This window comes from Dipodomys merriami, unplaced genomic scaffold (genome assembly GCF_024711535.1).
Source record: "Dipodomys merriami isolate MVZ:Mamm:240054 unplaced genomic scaffold, mDipMer1.0.p SCAF_703, whole genome shotgun sequence".
Lineage (NCBI taxonomy): Eukaryota > Metazoa > Chordata > Mammalia > Rodentia > Heteromyidae > Dipodomys > Dipodomys merriami.
In genome coordinates, this window is record NW_027206295.1 from 369,979 (window position 1) to 392,326 (window position 22,348).

The 22,348-nt window shown below is 44.6% G+C and overlaps 1 protein-coding gene across 1 annotated transcript in view; it reads right to left on the bottom strand.

The window, feature by feature from the left end:
- Positions 1–22,348, bottom strand: part of LOC138817904 (F-actin-monooxygenase MICAL3) — a 158,053-nt gene that overhangs the window by 87,480 nt on the left and 48,225 nt on the right. The window contains exons 2-12 of the mRNA XM_070008675.1: positions 20,178–20,512; positions 17,741–17,948; positions 15,097–15,213; positions 14,151–14,252; positions 13,508–13,663; positions 11,470–11,570; positions 8,895–9,152; positions 7,789–7,904; positions 5,127–5,253; positions 3,742–3,838; positions 2,302–2,449 (exon numbers count right to left, since the gene is read on the bottom strand). Of these exons, the coding sequence (XP_069864776.1) occupies positions 2,302–2,449; positions 3,742–3,838; positions 5,127–5,253; positions 7,789–7,904; positions 8,895–9,152; positions 11,470–11,570; positions 13,508–13,663; positions 14,151–14,252; positions 15,097–15,213; positions 17,741–17,948; positions 20,178–20,441 (1,694 nt within the window). The 5' untranslated portion in view covers positions 20,442–20,512. The remainder of the gene's footprint in view (positions 1–2,301; positions 2,450–3,741; positions 3,839–5,126; positions 5,254–7,788; positions 7,905–8,894; positions 9,153–11,469; positions 11,571–13,507; positions 13,664–14,150; positions 14,253–15,096; positions 15,214–17,740; positions 17,949–20,177; positions 20,513–22,348) is intronic.

Consider the following 22,348-nt stretch of genomic DNA (forward strand, 5'->3'; position numbering starts at 1 on the left):
GTCTGGATTCTACTGGGATCAACTGCTCCATGTGGCCTCGAATATTCTGACATATCAGCCCTGGTGAATCCTGTTCAGCGTTCTCCTGAGGAGCAAATCCAAAACCATCATCACAAGTTTTTCTACTAGTAATTGTATTGAATTTTACTTAGTATTTAGATCAATAAATACTTCTCCCTGGGTTTTAAGCGTCTTGCTAATCAGAGTAATGGCAACTAGCATTTCTCCTTGGGTGATTTCAAATTCACCTGGCAGCCTTACTTACCCCATGGCACTTTTCCATTTTTCAATAATCACGTCTGTCTGTAAACTATGGGTGCTCATTGTGTAAGGCACTCGCTGCTCTGTGCAGGCCTTTCCCAGTGATCTCATGGGAAGGAAGGCATCTCCTCCACACCGCATCCACCCCCACCCCTCACTACTCCTGCCCTCACCCTTCCTTCCTCTCCTGAAGCACATTTCTGTCCTGTGTCACAATTTACCTCAAGCTGCTCTTCAGATCCATCTCTTTCTTTGCTGGGAATGAAAATGTTGTGTTTACCTTTCAGTAATATCCAGATGTACAAGTGACAGGAGCACGGGGGATACACACGTTATCCGTGTACACATGAAATATCCCTCCCTTAACTTTTGTGCTACTGAGATTGAACCCAGGACCTGGTACACGCTAGACAAGCATTTGACGTCTAGGTGACACCCCCTAGCCCACTCCATTTTTGTTGTTTGTCTTGTTTGTTTTTGGAGGGGGCATCACTATATAGCGGAAACTGGCTTTGAACTCACAATCCTCCGGCCTCAGCCTTCTAAGTGCTGGGACTGCAAAAGTGCACCAATCACCATGTCCAGCTAGAGTTCTTTACTTTTGTTTGTTTTGTTGGGTTTAGAATCAAACCCAGGGTCTTACACATACTTTTTTTGTGTGTTCTGGTCCTGAGGCTTGAACTCAAGGCCTAGGTGCTCTCCCTGAGCTTTTATGCTCAAGGCTGGCACTCTACTATTTGAGCCAGAGCTCCACTTCTGGCTTTTTGGTGCTTAACTAGAGATAAGAGTCTCATGGACTTTCCTACCTGGCTGAAGCATCATCCTCAGAAATCAGCCTCCTGAGTGGCTAGGATTACAGGTGTGAGCCACTGGCACCTAACTCATACTCTTTACACACACACACACACACACACACACACACACACACACACACACACACACACACACACACACACACACACACACACACACACACACAGAGTTATTTTCCCATAGTTGTACAAGGGGGGGGTGTTATAAGTTAATGTGTCCATTTGTGTGTACAATGCATCTTGATTAGAGTCAGCCCTTCTACCATTTCCTCCTCCCACACATCCTACCTATCCCTACTTCTACCAATCTCATTGTTTCCAGTTCAATTTTTATGTATATATGTTGAGTCTTATAACTGTATTCACCCAACATTCCATACTCCTCATTTTAATGTAAACTCTACAAAGCTGTATGTATGTACTAGGTCTTAGCTTATAACTGTCACATAATAAATAGGGATTTAGAATTCCTTAATCAACCATTAAAACAAACAAACAAGTGGGTCCTTAAGTGAACCTAGTAATAAAAAGATAGTCAACCAAAATAATTCAACATGCTCTACTTCTGCCTCTGAATCTCTCTGAGTTCCATGGTAACATGGTAAGATGGGGGGAATCTAAGTGTGCTGGTAATGTCAGTGGACTTGGAGATGCCCCTGTGCATTGGTTCTGTAGACAGATGAGTGAAGCATGGACAAAAAGAGGTATTACTGGTCCAGTGGGTGAAATGATATACACTTCATGAGCTTGACAACATCTGTTTGTAAAAGAGCAGTCTTTAACAAAGAAAACGCCAACAAGCCATCATGAATTGAGTAATACTCATTGTTCTCTGTTTCTTTGGTAATGACATATTTGTCTTAAGCTAGCCAAAGTGTTCTAGCCAGGTTTCCCTTGTGACCAATAGCATTCCAGAGACAGCTGGCCAAAATGAAGAGTTCAATCCAGGGCCAATAAATAGTTTTCCTCTGTGTGAAGTTAACAGGTCCAGGTGGGTGTTAAAAGCAGTTTTGACCTTCTAAATACTGTGAATTTTTAAAAAGCTAACTATTCCTAGGTTGAGCTATTTAACTCTTGACACATGGAGTTTTAAAAGTAACTCTATAGAAATCCCAGCCGTCTAGAAATCTTATTCTAGGAAAAAGAACAAAATTTACATACTTGGTAGCAGGAAACGTTGAGATTTCAGCAGATATAAAATAAAACACCAAGTTTGGTCACAACTTACATTAGATCAGGGCGGTATCTGTGGATAATCGCACATAGGGCCAGGCCACTTTTCCAGGACATGGTGAGATCTGTCACATTTACGCCTGCATAACCATCTGTCTGCCTTTGGCACCAACCCAGAAGTTTGCTTGAGCGAGCTACAGACTCTAAAGCAATGAAAACAATTATTATTGGAAGTGTAGTCACCCACAACCTATCCAGTTGGAAAATTTACTGAGCGTAGGGACAAAATGGTCAGTAGCAGATTCAATAGAAAATAGGAAGGCATAAAGTTAAATAACTTGTATCGTGATAGGAATAATTTAGGTACCACTATGTCAGCCTCCAAGGTCAATGCTCCAGGGGACAGTCAGATATCTCACAGCTGGGTGACACTGACCTGCCACTGAAGCACTCCTGAGGACTGACACAGTGAATAGGAGACAGCTCAGTGCCTGCTGAGCTGTCACCCTCGCTGGCAGTAGCCCAGGATCTCCCTGGAGAGTCAGCTGGCACCTGGCTGATGAAGCCTTTTCCTTCACAGCAACATGGGGAGATTAGATTAGAAAAGGTTCCGCTCTATCTCTAGCACCATAAATGGAAAGTAACCAAAGACTTGCTCTTACACTTTCTAAAGTAACAAGCGATTTGCCAAGTGAAGAAACTGGAGTGACACTGATAAGGCAGGCCAAGGACCCGAGACCAGAACAATCCTTGGACCCAGGTTGGCACCCTGTATTTTGAATGATCACATCCTGAGACATCCAATAGGCAAAAACATGCAACACTCCGATGTTTTCCAGCTCACTGGACCCCAACAACCTCACATCAGAAGAGCTCTGGTGTGGATTATTCGAGGGAATCTCAGCTCCCTTTTGGGTCCAAGAAAGTCTAGTCTCTTCCCTAAGACAGCTGAAAATATTTAGCTTTGCACTAACTTGTGAACGTAATAATCCTTCATCATAAAATTGCTATGAAGTCTTTCCCAGTGGAAATGTCTGAGACATAGAACTCCTGGTGCTAGGAAATAGCCTACACCGTTACTGTTGTGCTATGGTACTGTCACAGGACATGGCTAACATGACATCTGTTGTACAAAGTCTCCTGCAGACGTGTACGGGTGAACACAAGCTTTCTTGTCCATGCATGTTCTTTCTCTTGCCTCTGGGTCTGATTTACCTCTACTTCCTCATAATGCCACAGATCAAGGTAATTTTTTGTTGTGGACCTGCCTTCTACGTTGCAGGCAACTTAGTGACTTCCGTGGCTTGTATCTTCTAAGTGCCAGTAGCAAATCTACCCATCATGGCCAAACCAAAACAGTCCCCAGATACAGTCTTTGGAGGGCAGAGGCACTGGCTGTGGACACTGCCTTAGCTGGTGCTGTGCACAGCCTTGAGAGGCGTGTACTTATCTGGACAGGTCACTTGCCTTTACAAAGGACAGTACCAGAACTTACCATTGCGAGTCAACTTCGGGGTGGTTCGGGAATTCACTAGGTTTTCCATTTCCAGATGAATATCTTTTGTTTCTCCAGTATCGTACAAATGGCGTACCTGGCAGAAAATTGAAAAGGAAAATCAAACTAAGTAACAAATTCCCAGCTGAAAGGAGAAATGACTAAAGTGAAAGCTGAAAACCCAGGTTGGTTAAAGTTTATTTTTAATTTTCATTGGTACTAGGGGTTGAACCCAGGACGCTGAACATGTTCAACATGCATTCTACTGAGCTATCTACACCAGCCCCAAGGTAAGGTTTAGACAGAAATTATGATGAAGACCTTACAATCCTTATGTAATGAAGTAGGTTATATGGAATGACTTACTGATTCTAAGCTTGCTTAAAGCCTCTTAGCTATCGAGGTCCCTCTGAACAGTCTCCATGGACAACTAAGGCTGTCTACTCAGATTGTTATAGCACAGTGTAAGTATACACACATGCATGCATGCACACATGCGTGCACACAGACACAGAGACACACAGACACAGACACACACAGAGCACAGCACGTGGCCTAAAAAGCGTCAACATCAGGTAGAAGGTGAATTATAACTTACTTCAGAATCTAGGCTAATAAATCTAATAGGCTTCTTCCTAAAACTTTGTTCTACTTTTTGGAATTGTCAAGATTCATTCTCAATAGAGTAATGAAGTTACAGAGATTTTGAGGAACAGGGGGAAAAAATGACTAAAATTAGCACTAACTTCTACTTGTACAGAGTACTTCACCTTTTAAAGTTCTTTGAACTAGGCAATACACTTGCCCTTACAAATTAAAAAAGTGATTATTTGAGATTTCTCATATGAAAAATGGAGGTTCAGAAAAAGTGAAATGAATGGTACAAGTCACAAGTTACCAATGGTGGAAGTCACACTTCTTAGCTATTGAACAAAAACAGTTTGATTTAGGAGGCATGGGATAAAGTCCTGGGTCCACAGTTACTGCCACTGTGTGTGTGTGTCTGTGTGTGTCTCTGTGTGTGTGTGTCTGTGTGTGTGTCTGATGTTTGTTTATTTACTTTTCAGGATACTATGTAGCCCAGGCTTGCCTCAAACTTGCAATCTTCCTGCTTCTTCAGCCTGGAGTGCTGGTATTGTAGGTGTGAACTACCATGGCCAGCTTCTGTCACTTCTGATCTTCTGCAAGTCTTTCAACAACTCTATGCCTCAGCTATTTAATGTGTTGATGGAAAATAATACCTTCCACAAATTCAGTCACCTCAACATGGATTACTCAAAGTATGTGTTGTATTAATACCAAACATAGTTAAATCAAACATGCTTCAATACAATGGAGGCCCAAGAATAGACAAAGACATGAGCAACTGACCAGAAGGCTCTTACCTGGCTTGGCCTGAGGAAGTTGATGTTGATATTGGGGTACCTCGTGACAGGGTCGATGCTGTATTGGCTGAAGTTTTTGCTCACATTCTCAGGGGTGGTCTGAGGGAGCAGCCTGTAAATGCTTTCCCTGTAATAATACACAGTAGTACATTCAGTAATGACAAGCACCAGAGAGAGCTTGCTCTCCTTTGTAACAACTGTTAGGACAATCTACCAAATTATCTGATATATACAGCAAATCTGTATCCCTGGTGAGTACCCGCCAACACTGTACCAGCCCTCCCCTCTCAGACCCACCGCTCAGTGCCTCCGTGGGCAGCTGGCTAGGAAAGAGTCAAGAGAGAAGAGTAAAGACAATGCTGATGTGAGCAGTGGCAAATGCCTGGCTCTAATTTAAAAGGCTGGTGTGTGTGTGTGTGTCTGTCTGTGTTTACAAGTGTATTTAACTACAATATTATGGAATCAACAGATGAAAAAGAACGCCACCACATTTATCCAGAAAGCCTTAAGAAACAGAATTAACATGATAATACAGTATCAACTACCAATTTCATACAGAAAATTTTTAGTAAAGGTGTGTGTGTGTGTGTGTGTGTGTGTGTGTGTGTGTGTGTGTGTGTGTGTGTGTGTGTGTGTGTGAAATTTTTAGTAAAGGTGTGTGTGCGCGTGTGTGTGTAAGTCCTAGGGTTTCAACTCAGGCCTGGGCACTGGCCCTGAGTTTTTTTGTTCAAAGCTACTGCTCTACTCTTCGAGCCACAGCTTCACTTTTGGCTTTTTGACGGTTAATTGGAGATACAAGCCTCACAGACTTTCTTGCCTGGTATGGCTTTAAATCATGATCCACAGATCTCAGTCTCCTGAGTAGCTAGGATTACAAGCATGAGTCACTGGTGCCCAGCTAAAGCATTAGTTCTTAATCATTAGCAGGCAAATCTGAGGATATTTGTTGTTTCATTTCTGTCATAGGACTTGAAGTCAGAGCTCTTTTGCTCAAGGCTAGTGCTATACCACTTTGGGTCACAGAGCCACTTCTGGTTTTCTAGGGGTTAATTGGAGGTCTCACAGATTTTCCTGTCCCAGCTAACTTCAAACTGTGAGCCTCAGATTTCAGGCTCCTTAGTAGCTAGGATTACAAGCTAAAGCTGATGATTTCTAAAAATCTGCTTTTATTTTGTCAGTGGTGGGGCTTGAACTCAGGACCTGGGCACTGTCCCTGAGCCTCTTTGTATTCAAAGGTAGCACTCTACCACATGAGCCACTGTGCTGCTTCCAGTTTTTGAGTGGTTTATTGGAGATAAGAGTCTCTCGGGACTTTTCTGCCCAGGTTGTCTTTGAACCGTGATCCTCAGATCTCAGCCTCCTGAGTAGCTAGGATTACAGGTCTGAGGCCACTGGCCTCTGGCAAAAATCTGCTTTTATTCAGGGGTTTTTGAAACATTTATGAGCAGTTTGGCGGCTTATTGTGAGAAAGTCACTTTTGATTTCTTACTTTAACATATGCCCATTACCACACTGGTATCATTAGCATAAGTCTTCCTGGATTAAAGAAAAGAGGATCTACCAGCTGTGGTGGTGTAGTGTGCATCTGTAATCCTGTAATCCACTCTAGGAGGCTGACACTGGAGGATCTTGATTTTGTTGCCTAATTGTGAGATGTTCTCTCAAAACAAAACATACAGAACAAGATCTAATATGCTATCTCTCTACAGTTATTTATGTGCTCATCAGAAAGGGATTAGCACTGTTCAGTGGTACACAATGATACAGACACCAATTCAATTTGAAAAGGGGATAAGAAAAGAGCAGTTAGGGCTGGGAAGGTGGCTCAGTGGTAGAGCGCTTGCCTTGCATGCTCGAGGCCCTGGGTTCGATTCCTCAGCACCACATAAGCAAAAAGAAAAAAAGCCGGAAGTGGCGCTGTGGCTCAAGTGGTAGAGCACTAGCCTTGAGCTGAAGAGCTGAGGGACAGCGCCCAGGCCCAGAGTTCAGGCCCCACGACCGGACCCCCCCCCCCAAAAAAAAAAAGAAAAGAAAAGAGCAGTTAGAATTGGGCACCGGTGGCTCATGCGTGAGACTTTTATCTCCAATTAATCACAGAAAAGGCTGGAAGTAGCACTGTGGCTCAAGTGGTAGAGTGCTAGCTTTGAGCAAAAGGAACTCATAGACAGCACCCAGGCCCAGAGTTAAGCCCTAGGACCATGGGGTGGGGTTCGGGGGGAGCAATTAGTTAAGACTGCCTTGAGGTGTCTATGATTGTATGAAACATTATATTGCCTTTCTTTTACTTAAATATAGAAGTATCTTTTTTTTTTTTTTTTTGGTCGGTCGTGGGACTTGAACTCTGGGCCTGGGCGTTGTCCCTTAGCTCTTCAGCTCAAGGCGAGCGCTCTACCACTTGAGCTACAGCGCCACTTCCGGTTTTCAGGTGGTTTTATTGGAGATAGGAGTCTCACGGTCTCTCCTGCCCGGGCTGGCTTTGAACCGCGATCCTCAGATCTCAGCCTCCTGAGTAGCTAGGATTACAGGCGTGAGCCACCAGCGCCCGGCTAGAAGTATCTTTACTGAAGAAATATAGAAGGAAGAGCCTGCACCTGGCCTAGACGTAAGCCACTCCTTCTTCCCCAGTTTTCCCATGGAGGAGACCAAGGTTTCTTCCTGTTACCTCTCTGCCAGGACTTCCAACGGGCTGCTTCCTAGAGACCAACTTCGTACCATCCAGGCAGAGTCCATAGCAGCAAGAAAGCCCCGGGCTATTCCTGTTCCCATTGGCCAGAAAGGCTATGAAAGAAATATTAAATAAGGAGTTAACTCATCTTTTTTTTTTAATACTTTCTTATTGTAAAAATGCTGTAGAGGGGTTACAGTTACATAAGTAAGGTAATGAGTCCATTTCCTATTGAGCATTGTTGCCTCCTCCTTTGTTTTTCCCCTACCATCCCTTCCTTCCCCACCTCCCCAATTACCTCCCCCTGCCGAAGTTGTACAGCTCGTTTTCAACGTAGTGTCTTGTACATCTCATTGTTACAATGGGTCAACCTGTAATCCTATTTAAGCATTTTGTTTTTTCCCTTCCCCTCCCCAAATTAGAAAAGTGTATATACAAGGTGCAGGGCACTGGAATCAAATACAGTGAAATCAGGGGTTATACTGGGGGGAGAAACATACCAAAGGCACAAAAAAAAAATCACAATAGTACATTATAAATATGTTAAAAACATAACTAATCTTTTAAGAGGGAAGTTAACTAAGGAACAAATAAAGAGTTTGCTACTGACAGAAGTATTTGGCCATCAGTGCCGAGAGCTGGTGACTCATGCCTATAATCCTAGCTACTCAGGAGGCTGAGATCTGAGGATCGAGGTTCAAAGCCAGCCCAGGCAGGAAAGTCTGTGAGACTCTGATCTCCAATAAACCGCTAAGGAAACTGGAAGTGGCCCTGTGGCTCAAAGTAGTAGAGCACTACCCTTGAGCACAAATTGGCTCAGAGACAGTGCTCAGCAACAATGTCCAAGCCCTAAGTTCAAGCCCCATGGCTGACCAAAAAAAAAAAAACAAAAACAAAAACAAAAACCTGCAGAATTTCCACTTATACTTAACTAGCTTTGGTCCTAGAGGCCTAACCCCTCTGTCTGTGTCTTACAGGGAATCTGCCAACATTGCTAACACAATCCCTCCACAGCATGGGTACCTAGACTTGATTGCATCATGACTGCCTCTTTACTACAGCCCATGTGATTAAGAGCGCACCTTAGTGATCTTAGCACTCACCTCCAGGAGGCTGTCCCCAACCAGAGCCACTAATAACTGGTGTCCATTATGCTCCCGTACCAAGGCAGCGTTCTCAGAGGCATACATACACGTGAAGTCAAACATAGCCACATCGGGCTGCCCATAGTGATTGATGGCGAAATCCAGAGAGGGCAGCTGATGCTGCGTGGAGAAGTCCGCCGCCTCCCGGGCGTAGTTCAGCAGGGCCTCCTGGTCCACATTTTCCCGGGAGAGCAGAAGCTCTGTGTCAGTATAGTCCTGTCCAGGAATAACAAAGACGCAAGAAAGAAAAGTCTACGCTAAGCCAGCCAGGACCCTGCAACACATGTTAGGTTTACCTCATTTCACAGTTGTTCTTCGCACTCGTGTGTTTTCACAGCCACAAGTCAAATCTTTTTTTTTTTTTTTTTTTTTGGTCATAGGGCTTGAACTCAGGGCCTGGGTACTATACCTGAACCATTTTGTGCTCAAGGGTAGTGCTTTACCACTTTGAGTCACAGCTCTACTTCTGGTTTTCTGGTGGTTAATTGGAGATAAAAGTCTCATGGATTTTCTCACCCAAGCTGGCTTTGAACTGTGATCCTTAGATCTCAGCTTCCTGAGTAGCTAGGGTTACAGGAGTGAGCTACCAGCACCTAGCTGTAAGCCAAATCTTTTACATATTATTAAAAAGAAAAGATTCATAGGAGCCTGTTTCCAAGAGTAAATGGGTTTTTCTGCCTACAAACAGTTTTAGCCTTTCTACTCATTAAAGAGCAATCACTATTCCTGAATTCCTGGCCAATCCACCTGAGCTGTTCAGAATATCTAATAACAGAGTATCTAGTAAATATCTAGTAGCTTATGTGACAGTACTCTGTAAACTGGAAGAGCACTTATGGTTTATATTATCTTCTGGGTGGCTTTTTAGTAACTAGGATGAAGTAAAACACTTTGACTTGCATAGCTTATTACACCCAAAGAGAGAACCCAAAACCTTCAGTGCAAAGAAATGTGCAGGCGAGAGCAGCATCATTCCAGCCGTTATACTGAACATGGATCAGATGCTATCAAACCATACGTAAGATTCTGCGAGTCTAGAAAGCACCAATAAAGAAAAACAAGGCTGTCTAAAAATGGACTTTCCACATAGGGATCAAAAAACTCCTTCTCTGTTTCTGGAAGTTCTTACACTGAGTCAAAATTTTATTCTCCTAGAGGGGAGCCTACAGTTTCCAAGTGCCTCTGATGGTATTTCCAGCTACAACGACAAGATGTCAAAAGCTAAAATACAAACACTCAAGTTGGTCCCAGAAGTAGTGTTTGTTCAACATTAAGTGGCCATAATGGGTTTAATATCTAGCAGCACGCTAGAAGGCATACTCCCTGATCTCTACAAAAAAAAGGAAAGTCAAATCTTGGTGTTTTATATTGCTTTTATCTAAGTTTTACTGATAACCACAACTCTGCCCAGATGGCACATTTAAGTCTTAAGTCATCAGGCATCCAAACTGTTTTACTGAAAGCAATAAAACAGCCCCAGATAATGAACAAACCCACTATATAAAGCATCTAGCCAAACACATCTGGCCTTTGTTTTGGGCAGAATGGGCTGTACAAGCTGCTTTGTTCTGTTGCTCCCTGAACACATACAGAACCACTATGCTGAGAAACAGACACAAGGTTCATGGGTGGAAAGCACACTCTGTACTGCAAGCACGTGCTCATCAGCTCACTCCCCACTCTACTCAGATAAGGCAATAGCATGACTCATACCAGAGGGACCTGAAGCATTATCATCTTGCAGAGACAAAGGGCTCCCTCCCTGAGATAAGGCCGCAAGCCTGGTGGGAACTACAGGCCCGGATTGGCCTATCTGAGACTTCTCTGCTTCCACCTGTCTCATTACATCGGAACAGTAATGCTAACATTACTACCAGGAGATTAAGTAAGACTTCAACAGCTCTCCCTAAGTCTCAAATTTCACATCATCAACTCAGGTACCACATACAAATTAGTTACAAAGGTAAAAGGGAGGCTGAACCTGGCTGAAGATCAATAGTGGGCACTTGTTCAATCAAGAGGAGGCCTAAACATGCCCTAACCCGATCAGTATTGCCTAGATCTTTAATAACCATATCACCAGTTAACTTAGAGTTGTCATAAGGCTGTCATAAACACCAAGCCTTGCTTATTGGTCCAATCATTAACTAGTCATATGTAACTAACTACAACCACCAGCAAGTCACCTAAAATCAAGCTGGACATGATGTATGGCAAGACATCTGAAAAACACTCTCAAACACTCCAACAGTAGGAAAAACGAGTAGACTGTAGTTTCATTCATGGTAGTAACTGTTAAAGCCAGGTGATGGGCACATGAGTTCATAATACTCTACACTCTACTTCTAGTTATAGTTTCAATCCTAATAAAGACTTAAAATTATAAGCCACAGGGGTTTCCAGGAGATGTGTTCAGCACTCATTTTCTTTCTCTTGAGGGGAAAAAACCTCCATCAGATCATAAAACTCTTTCTCTTGGTGATCATATTAAGCAGTTCAACAGAAAGTGGTTTGAAAGAAATCTCTTGCTCACATGCAGTATCACCCCTTTGTCCAGTAAACTCTGCTTTTTGGCTGTCATAACGAAATAGTGCGTATCATCTTTATAGTAGACGATGTTCTCCAAATCAATACCTGTGACAAAAAAAAGTACTGTAAGAGTTTCTGAACTTAGAGCATTATGGCAGACAGAAAGATTGTGCTTTGATCTAGGAGGCAGGACTGGAAAACTCCAGGCAGGAAAGATGTCCAGGCCTGGATTCTCATTTCCTATGTGTTCAGTTCATGAGGAGGGCTTTGTTTCCCTTGGTCCTACTCTATAACTGACTTAGCACCTGATAACTCTAAAAACAATGAGAAAAAAAAATGTTTATAAGAATGGGGAAAAAAAACCAGACTGGAGATGTGGCTTATGGGTGGAACACTAATCTAGGAAGCAGAAGAAGTCTCGAGCTCAAACCCCAGTATGGAATAAGAAAACCAAACAAAAACACAAGAAAAAGAATTCAACCTTTACAAGATGATATGGATGAGTTAATGGGTTAAGTCTCTTTGACAGTGACCAAGGAGGAATCCCCTAAACTCCTATGTATGAGTGTGTGCATATGTGCGCACACACACATGCATGCCCATGCTAGTACTCTGACTTGAACTCTTTAGCTTTTTTGCTCAAGACTGGCACTCTACCATTTAAGCAACACTTCTCCAGCTTTTTGCTGGTTGAAAAGTCTCTCAGAGGTATCTGCCAGGGCTGGCTTCAAACCACGATCCTCAGACCTCAGCCTCTTGAGTAGCTGACAGGCGTGAGCCACTGGTGCCTGGTCTCCTAGACTCAAGTACAGAACAGATGCTTGAAAGCTGAGTAAACTACTGTTTAATTCAGTTAATCAAAAACAAATGTAGGATTGAGAATGTGGCTCAGTGGTAGAGTGCTTGCCTAGCATGCGTGAATCCCTGGGTTCGATTCCTCATACCACATACACAGAAAAGGCTGGAAGTGGCTCTGTGGTTCAAATAGTAGAGTGCTAGCCTTTAGCAAAAGAAGCTCAGAGACAGTGCTCAGGCCCTTAGTTCAAGCCCCATGACTGGCAAAAATAAATAAATAATTATAATGGAAAGAAAGCAAGTTCTAGAAGACTGATACTTAGTTGTATCAAAATACTAAGCTAGGGGTTGGAGGCAAGGCTTAGTTGGTAGTGCTCTGAGCAAAAGAGTCAAATGCTAAATTTGAATCCCAGTCTCAGACCAAAGAGCAAGCAAACAAACAAATAAATGAAGTTAATCTATTCAAATCTACCAAACAACAAGCACATCTCTATCTAGCATGTGCTTTGCTTTTGAGCAAGCACACATTCTTTTTGCGGGGGGAGGGGGCAGTGTGCTTACTAGGTAAGCATTCTACTTCTCCAGTCACATCCCACCCTCCCCTCACCCCATCTTTTTGCCTTCATTGTTTTCCAAGCAGGGACTTGTGCTTTTTGCCCAGGCCAGCCTCAGATCACAATCCTCCTACCTCTGGTTCCTACACAGCTCGGATTAAACTACCACGTATAGCTTTTTTCTTGAGATAGGTTTTCAAAGTTTTCACCTGGACCAAAATTATGACCTCATTATCTCCACTTCCAAGTAGCTGGCATTACTGTATAGACCTAAGCCAGTGCACCTGGCAGATGGTTACATCCTTAAAAACTAATGTCAGATTCTCAGTAAAACCAGAGTACTGCTACCTGGAGGCTTGCTCTATCCAGCACCATGGCTTCACCCCAGGTACAGGGGCAAAGGCTGTAGAGGAGGTGGTAGAAGGCAGAAAAGCAATTTTTTTTAAACCAATAAATCAATATAAACAAAGCCTAGAGCAGGCCAGTCACAGGTGGGTGACTGAGAACGTAAGAGCATGTGGGACCAGAACACAAAGAGCAAAGGAGGAGGTGATGAGAGAGCAGAAGGCAACAGCAGAGTCGCTGCCATATCACAGGCTGAAGTCAGACCCAGAGACATCAAGAGCCCACTCAGCCGCCCTCAGGAAGGCCCGTGCCGGGTTTTCCTGTCCTTACTCCTGTGGAGGCACCAACCTGTGGCTTCTCTCAGTTCTTGAAAAAATTTCTGGTTGAATATAAAAGCCACACCACTGATCTCCTCCACTTTGGCTTCTGCAGTTGTATTCCGGTTAATGAAATTTGCTGTAATGGCAATGGCCAGTTTGCCACGGAATTCTTTCCGACGAAATCCTGTAGGAAGAGAACTTTTCAGAGGTAGCAACAGTTGGCTGTAGAAAGATGATCTTCAAATGAAGCGGGGGATGTTGAAGAAGAGATTAAGGAATGTGGGGATGAGAATCAATAGAACAATTTTAGAGTAGATAAGCTCGTTCACCTACCAAAGAATTTTATCAGTTTAGGAATGAAATGAATGTCTCCTGAATCATTAACGAACTATTTGAAATCTACCTGACCAAAATATCACCTAGTACTGGGGAACCCATTTAAAAAGAGGAGGGAGCTGGTTTATTAATGTTGGTTAAATCCTGCAGTTCCAACCTCTCAAAGTATAGCTCATCTCCTGGTACTCGAGAAGTTCCCTCAGAAGATGCCAGAGGAAGGATGAAGTATTACTCGATTAAAATCAACAAATGTGCAAATTCTTAAGGGTTGACACTTCTGGGGACAGGACTGGCCTCTACTCTTCTATGAGCCACCAAAGGAACAAAGCCAGTACCTTCCAAGGTGTTCCTCCGGCCATCCCCACCAATGATCACTTCAAACTCATATTCTGATACAGGATGAGTTTTGGGGTGTACCAGTGCCCGCCAACCTATCCCTGTGGACAAAAGGCAAAGTACAGATCATTATCTTGACCAAATTTGCACTTCCAAAACAGTTCTAGATATCTAGGCAAGGATATTGCACAAAATCCCAAATCAAAACAAGAATGGAGGGCTGGGAAGGTGGCTCAGTGGTAGAGCGCATGCCTTGCATGCCAGAGGCCCTGGGTTCGATTCCTCAGCACCACATAAGCAAAAAGAAAAAAAGCCGGAAGTGGCGCTGTGGCTCAAGTGGTAGAGCGCTAGCCTTGAGCTGAAGAGCTGAGGGACAGCGCCCAGGCCCAGAGTTCAGGCCCCATGACCAGACCAAAAAAAAAAAAAAAAAAAAAAAACAAGAATGGAGGGGCTGGGAAGGTGGCTCAGTGGTAGAGCGCTTGCCTTGCAAGCATGAGGCCCTGGGTTCAATTCCTCAGCACTACAGAATCAGAAAAAAAAAAGCTGGAAGTGGCACTGTGGCTCAAGTGGTAGAGCTCTAGCCTTGAGCTGAAGCGCTGAGGCACAGCGCCCAGGCCCAGAGTTCAGGCTCCACAACCAGACCCAAAAAACAAAACAAAACAAGAATGGAGGACAGTTGCCTAGACGGAAAACAGCTTTGATGAGTTCACCAAGGCACTTTCTCCACCTCTTGGTTTTCTATATCATAAATGTCTTTACTGTCCACTACTGCTCAAAGGCCTCCTCACGAAGTCCAAAGTCCTCAAAGGCATAAGCTGCACGGATGAAGCCCCTTCACTAGTTCTGTAAATACCTGCAAGTGCTTCTGCTTTTCTCCCTTGGTTGCGTCTGTTTGCCCCCACTCAGTGCCTTCTGAGCCATCTTCATTTGCTCTATCCAACTTACGTTCATTCTCTTGGTCCTCAGGAGGCTGTACAAGTCCTTGGAATTCCACATTGACATGGATTTCGATACCTAGGATCAAGGCTACTTTCAACAGTATCAGCTGGAGCTGACGGATACCTGGGTAAATACAGAAACGATGCTGGTGAGAGCACATGGAGAGGAGACCCACAGCACTAGCTCCTCAGACTCCCACCCACTGGCATACACGTCTGATCAAGTTCTCAAAGGTGTTTACACCAGGAGACACGTTCCAAGCCACATTCACTAGCCTCTGCTCCCTTTCTAAGGATAAATACAAATAGGTAGAAGAGACATTCTTAGGGACTTGCAGGGCCACTTCCATCTCTTGGGTTGGGAATTCGAACAAAGCTTAGAGACAACACAGCAGTCAACTGGAGCCTGTCTTCTATTCCCCCTGATTCAGAGCCATCACTACCAGCAGAGCTGCCTTCCTGCCGGACTACAGCTGGCTCCCACCAGAGGACACATGTGCCAAGTGGCTTCCAAAGATGCTCCTGGTGACTGCTTCTCACCTTACTCCACCACCAAACATCACACACTCTGACCAGGTACATAAGGGAGATCAGAATCCAATCCTATCCTCTTACCACCCTCTCCACCACGACTCTGCTGTGTAAAAAATGAGGTCCAATCTCATTCATTATTATAGGTTAATACCATTATTAGATGTCCAGTGAGTTCCTATCAGTGCCAGATCTGACACCAAAACCAGGTACACAGAAACAGAAATCTGGTTCCTGAGGTAAGATGCTTAGCCCCCTCCCCCCCAAATTAATCCTGCCACCTCCAAGGGAGGTAAACTTAGACAATGACTCCTGGGCGCTGTGAAAGGCCAACTGACCAGCAGTCCATGACTAATCTGCAAGGGACAGATGAAAACCCACTAAGTCCTCCCAGTTATTTTCCTCAGTTTACCACAACCATCACCCTCCCTCCTGAGACACGTTCCTAAAGACACATTGGGTCCTGTGCTAGCACACATTCTCTTTCTGCAGGTAACTGGGTTCCAAGACACATTACAAATTACAGCCTGGCATATGAGCAGAGAGCCTCTTCTGCCAGGGAAGCGTGCCAACTGTCCACCAGCACTTTGAATAACTGGCATAACCACTTCAGACAGCAAACAGTCCAGTAGCTGACTACATTCAAAGGACACATCTAGAGGTAGAATAGCTCAGAATGAGGGTTCTTCGATAAAGCTTCCCTGGGATCATTAATAATAATCAACTTTCAAAAAGACGGCAACAAGCTGGGCACTGGTAGCTCATGCCTGTTATTCTAGCTACCCAAAAGGCTGAGATTTGAGGATCACAGTTGGAAGCCAGTCTGGGCTGGAAAGTCCATGGGACGCTTATCTCCATACACTACTTGGAAAAGGCCAGAAATGGTGCGGTGGCTCAAGTGTTAGAGTGCTTTGAGAGGAACAACTCAGACAGCGCCCAAACCCTGAGTTCAAACCCCAGGAGCAGCACGCACACACATGCATGCATGCACGCACGCACACGCACGCGCACGCGCGCATACACACACGCACACACCCCTACAACTTAAGAATGTAGATGCTACTGTGAACTGGTTTTCAGACAGACCACTTACAGTCATTAAAAAAAAAAAAAAAATCATCTCAGAAAAGTAACAGATCTGCCGGGCGGTTCAAAGCCAGCCTGGGCAGGCAAGACTGTGAGATGCCTAACTCCAATAAACCACCAGAAAACCGGAAGTGGCGCTGTAGCTCAAGTGGTAGAGCACTCGCCTTGAGCTGAAGAGCTGAGAGACAGGGCCCAGGCCCAGAGTTCAAGCCCCATGACCGACCAAAAAGAAAAAAAAGAAAAGTAACAGATCTCAAACAGGTTTGTAAGTGGTAATAGACTAGAAGAGCTGCCTAAACAAAGGGATCCTTGCCAGGCACCAATGGCTCACACCTGTAATCCTAGCTATTCAGGAGGCTAAGATCTGTGGATCACAGTTCAAAGCCAACCCAGGCAGGAGAGTCCATAAGACTCTTATTTCCAATTAACCACCAGGAAACTAGAAGTGGCTCTGTGGCTCAAGAGCTCAGGATCAGCATCCAGGCCCAGAGTTCAAGCCCCACAACCAACCAGAAACAAAACAGAACAAAACAAAACAAAAACCAAAGGGATCCAGTATCAATTTCCCACTCACAACTCATCTAGGACTCTGCTTCTCTAGGTGTGGCTTCCTAGCCTGTGTTCCCTTGGCACTGAGTTCTTATACCAGCAGAGCATTTGGAAGATCACACAGAAGACAGGTAATTGCCTGTGCACTTCTCTCCTTGAACTAAGAACCAAACTGGCTACCGGATTCTCCACACCTGCCTCCTACCTATCCCCCACACCACGAGTGCTCAGACCAAGATGAGATGAGACAACTTTTGACTAAGCCAAAACTTCTCCTTGCCTAGGGGATACTTGTAGTTGAGATCTTAGTTACAGAACCACTGGTGGCAGGTCTTCTGACTGTGAATTACTTAACAGATACCAATAGGATCGGAATAGACCAGGCTGCTGAGTAGGAATTCCTGAGCTAACCTACCTATCTGAAGTCTACTGAGCATGCAGGCAGGGCAAGGGTGGAACCCTACAAGAGCGCCGGTGTTACTCACTGATATGGTCAATGGCTCCGGCACAGAACTTGCCATAGAACTTCTTGGCACCCAGACCTCGCAGATCATGTATGGTGAAGGGCCAGAGATGTAAAACATTGTTGCGGGAGAAAGCATCTCGCTTCTCAATAACCACCACCTTGGCTCCCAACAAGGACAAGTCGATGGCTGTGCGCAGACCACAGGGACCAGCACCAATGATGAGACACTGAAAAACACAGCGACTTTTAGTGCAAAGGCCGTACCTCTCACACTTCTAGAGTAGTTACATGACGTCAGAGCCAGGTTTGTGAAAGCCCTCCACTCAGGCTATTCTCCCCCAAGAAATGTTCAGGCCCATCTGAGTAACAATACTTGTGATGGCTTGAGAGAGCTCATAACTCTGTGGGTGAAGAAAACTGAACTGTCAGCACAAGGCATAAGCCCAGCACCTATGTACAGTGGTAACCTGGAAAGCTCACAGATCTGCAATAGATTTAAATGGGTAGCCATTTGAACAAACGATATATGTGAAAGAAAAATTCACTTGTTTGTTGTTGTTGTTGTTGTTGGTTGTGAGGCTTGAAATCTGGGCCTGTGTATGGTTCCTCAGCTCTTCAGCTTAAGGTGAGTGCTCTACCACTTGAGCCACAGTGCCACTTCTGGTTTTCCTGGAGATTTATTGGAGATAGAAGTCTCATGGACTTTCCTGCCTGGGCTGGCTTTGAACCCTGATCCTCAGATCTCAGTCTCCTGAGAAATAGGATTACAGGTGTGACCCACTGGCACCCACTTGAAAAATTCACTTTTAAGCTTTGATTAGCAGGAGAGGACCTTCTCATATTTTTCTAAGTTTATCATTTTACAGATTATTAAATACGTGGTCAAAGCAATCTTTGAATCCAGATTGGGTTTACCACACAAACAACTTCCAGGAGGTAACTCTCAAGATCCAAAGTTTCATGTGGTGAAATGAGTGGTAAAGTTGTTATTTCCAGGGTGAAAGTCACGGAAATGCTCTTGAAAATCCACACTCTAGCAAAGGACTGGAGTGAGGTGAGACTAGCATGCGCACAAAGAGAACATGGCTTTGCTCTCCTTTTCTTTATCTTCCTTTATCTATTTTTGTTTGTTTGATGTTGGTGCTGAGGATAGAATCCTAGGTCTCGGGCATGCCAGACAAGCATCCTACCATTAAACTTCCACCCTCTCTGGCCCCTTCCTTCATTCTTACTGAAGACTAGTAATCGTGGAAGTCATGCCTTCAAACTTTTTGACCAGGGTGGGTCTTCAGGCATTCACACACCATACAGGACAAATCAAAGCTCATGAAAGGCCAAAATAACATAAACTGAAATCATTTGCAAATTTGTTTCCCGGCTAACTCTTCCCAAACACCTCAGAGAACATGTTCTCACAAGGAAGGAGGCAGGAAACGTCTCTTTTCTTCCCCATTTCCTCATGCCTCCTCCACACAAGTGAATGCACACCTCAAGTCTCTGTCCAAGCCAACCTGTTTCACGGAAATCTTACTTCGGTATACTGTAAAGGTAGGAGAAGTAGTTCAACTCACAAAAGTTCCTTACTTGGGAATCAACATAGACGTTTGGAATATGAACAGGATAGTCTGAAACATGTGGAAATTCCTGGCCAGGTGCTAAGTATGGACTGAGGACTTGGTATAAAGATGACATACAAATCCCAGAAGCCATGTTCAGATGGGATGCCAAGGGATCCCTTGGACTCTTTAGCTAGGATGCCCAGCTAAGCGGCTTAGGTCCTTCCTAAGTCCAGATGCGGTGTTAAGGGGCCTACTTCAGTGCCTTACATCATTCCTGTGTCAGATGGTGTGCTAAGGGGCCTAGCTCAGTGACTTACGTCCTTCCCATGGTAATTCAGTGACTTCCTTCCTTCAAAATAAATATTTAAAAAGTTTCTATAGAGCCAGGCGCTGGTGGCTCACGCCTATAATCCTAGCTACTCAGGTGGCTGAGATCTGAGGATCGCAGTTCAAACCCAGCCCAGGCAGGAAAGTCCATGAGACTCTTATCTCCAATAAACCACCAGAAAATGTAAAGTGGTGCTGTAAGTGAAGTGGTAGAATGCTACCCTTGAGCTGAAGAGCTGATGGACAGCATCCAAGCCCAGAGGTCAAGACCCATGATTGACAAAAAAAAGTTTCTATATATTTGACCTAGGGTTGTTTTTCAACAGTTGAGACTTTGTATATCGATACATAAACACAAGAAATAGGCTCAGAATAGGGTGTGACACATGGAACAGTCAAATCAAACATGAGTAGCGGATCTGTAAAGTTTTAACCTAAACTTAACTTCTTTGGTTAGCTGAGAATAGACTGCCTGGTTCTCGCCTTGTCCACCTCTCTCAATCCTTCTCGTTGGCACAGGTGAAATCCTTGTGCCAGTGACCCCAGGGCCAAGAGCAGACAGGCCCTTACCTTGGTGTTAGCACATGCTTTTCCCTTTCTGTAGTCTTTGTGACTGCCCCGTTTGTCCAACTTGGTCCAGAGGGCTTTGGCCTTCCAGTAGTTGAGCTTGGACTTCAGCTTGTGGTAGAAGGAGCGGTAGTCCTTAGGCTTCAGTTCCAGGTGGTCACAGAGCTCCTGGAAGGCCCTGAGGGTTCCCTTACAGGTGGTGGCCTGGACAAATCGGTCGAAAAGGATATGAGCTTGGTTCATCACCTCGTGCTTGTTCTCCTCCATGCTCTCGACTATCAGCACCCCGAGAGGGGCAACAGGAGGGCTGCTGATCCACCAGACACTGTCACCTTAATCTAATAAAGAGAAGGAAGAGAAAGAATGGTCAATACTTCTGTGTCTACATACCCTTCTCCAAAGCAGAGTTCCCAAGTGGTAACATGCATGCACCCAGCCAGTGTGCAGTGAGGCTTCCCAGGCACATGGCAGGCATGCAAGAGGAGTAACAGCCCTGCTTTCAGGGATCTTAACAGTCTAGTGGATGAGAAAGACACATGAACAGAATACTATGGGATACTACAGAATGTTCTATAGAATACTATACACTTTCTAGTGTCATTCTAAGTGTCCCTAGAAAGAGGCCCAAGAGTCCCTACATCATAGGGTAGGGAGACGCGGTCTCCCCGACACACACTGAAGATGAACCTCCAAGGAGGCTGCCGGGCCTTTCTGGAACATAAGGACTAGCCAAGCAAGGAAAAAGTGCAGGATGTGCATGGGAAGTAAAACCACGGACTCTGAATGGGAAGGTGGCTCAGTGGTAGAGCGCTTGCCTTGCATGCTTGAGGCCCTGGGATCGATTCCTCAGCACCACATAAGCAGGGGGAAAAAAAGCCGGAAGCGGCGCTGTGGTTCAAGTGGTAGAGTACTAGCCGCCTTGAGCTGAAGAGCTGAGGAACAGTGCCCAGACCCAGAGTTCAGGCCCCATGACCGGACCCCCCCAAAAAATAAAGCAAAACAAAACCAGGGACTCTTACAGATCAAAGAGGCAAGAATGATTTCTACCTTTCCAGTTCAGACTACTGGGAAGTAGTGACAGACAGCCAATGGGTTGAAAGCAGAAGCAGTTTTAGGGCACCAAACAGAGAAGACCAGAAAGAACCTCCTCATATCATATTATCATTAAAACATTAAGAGTGTTGGGTGCTGGTGGCTCACACCTATAATCCTAGCTACTCAGGAGGAGGCTGAGATCTGAGGATCTCAGTTCAAAGCCAGCCCTGGGCAGCAAAGCCCACGAGACTCTTATCTCCAATTAACCACTGGGAAACTGGAAGTGGTGCTGTGGCTCAAAGTGATGAGAGCACCACTAGCCTTGAGAGAAAGAGCTCAGGGGCAACACCCAGACCCTGAGTTCAGGTCCCAATACTGACAAAACAATAACAACAACAACAACACCCTTAAAAGTATTATTAAGTCTGGGAAGGTGGCTCAGTGGTACAGCACTTGCCTTGCATGCATGAGGTCCTGGGTTCGATTCCTCAGCACCACATAAGCAGAAAAAAAAGCCGGAAGTGGTGCTGTGGCTCAAGTGGTAGCGTGCTAGCCTTGAGCTGAAGAGCTGAGGGACAGTGCCCAGGCCCAGAGTTCAGGCCCCACAACTGGACCACCCCCCACCCCCGCAAAAAAAAATATATATATATCATTAAGTGCACAAAATGGAGAAAGAATATTGAACATTAGAAGAGATGTGCCAAGTCATATACAAAGGCAAACCTATCAGAAAAACTGTAGAAACTTAAGACCAAGGAGAATATGGAACGATGTATTTCAAGCCTTGAAAGAAAATTACTACCTAGCCTATATTACTGCATCTAGCAAAGCTAACTTTCATAATTGAAGGAAAAACAAAATAAATGCAGATTACAGGAATTCATGTCCACCAAGCCAGCACTGCAGTAGATAAAGAATACTACATGCAGAAGAGGAAGATAAAGGCACCATGTAAAATTCTTACTAATTGGTAAAATTTTTTACTAAATGGCTAGCTAAATGAAGACTAGGAGAGAATCAAACACTATAAAAAACAACCGTGAAGTGACTTAAACCTGATGGTTTAAGCTGCAAGTGCCTATGAAATCGGCTCTCAAAGGATAGGCACCCAGTTTCACAAAGACACGGACTAGGCCCAG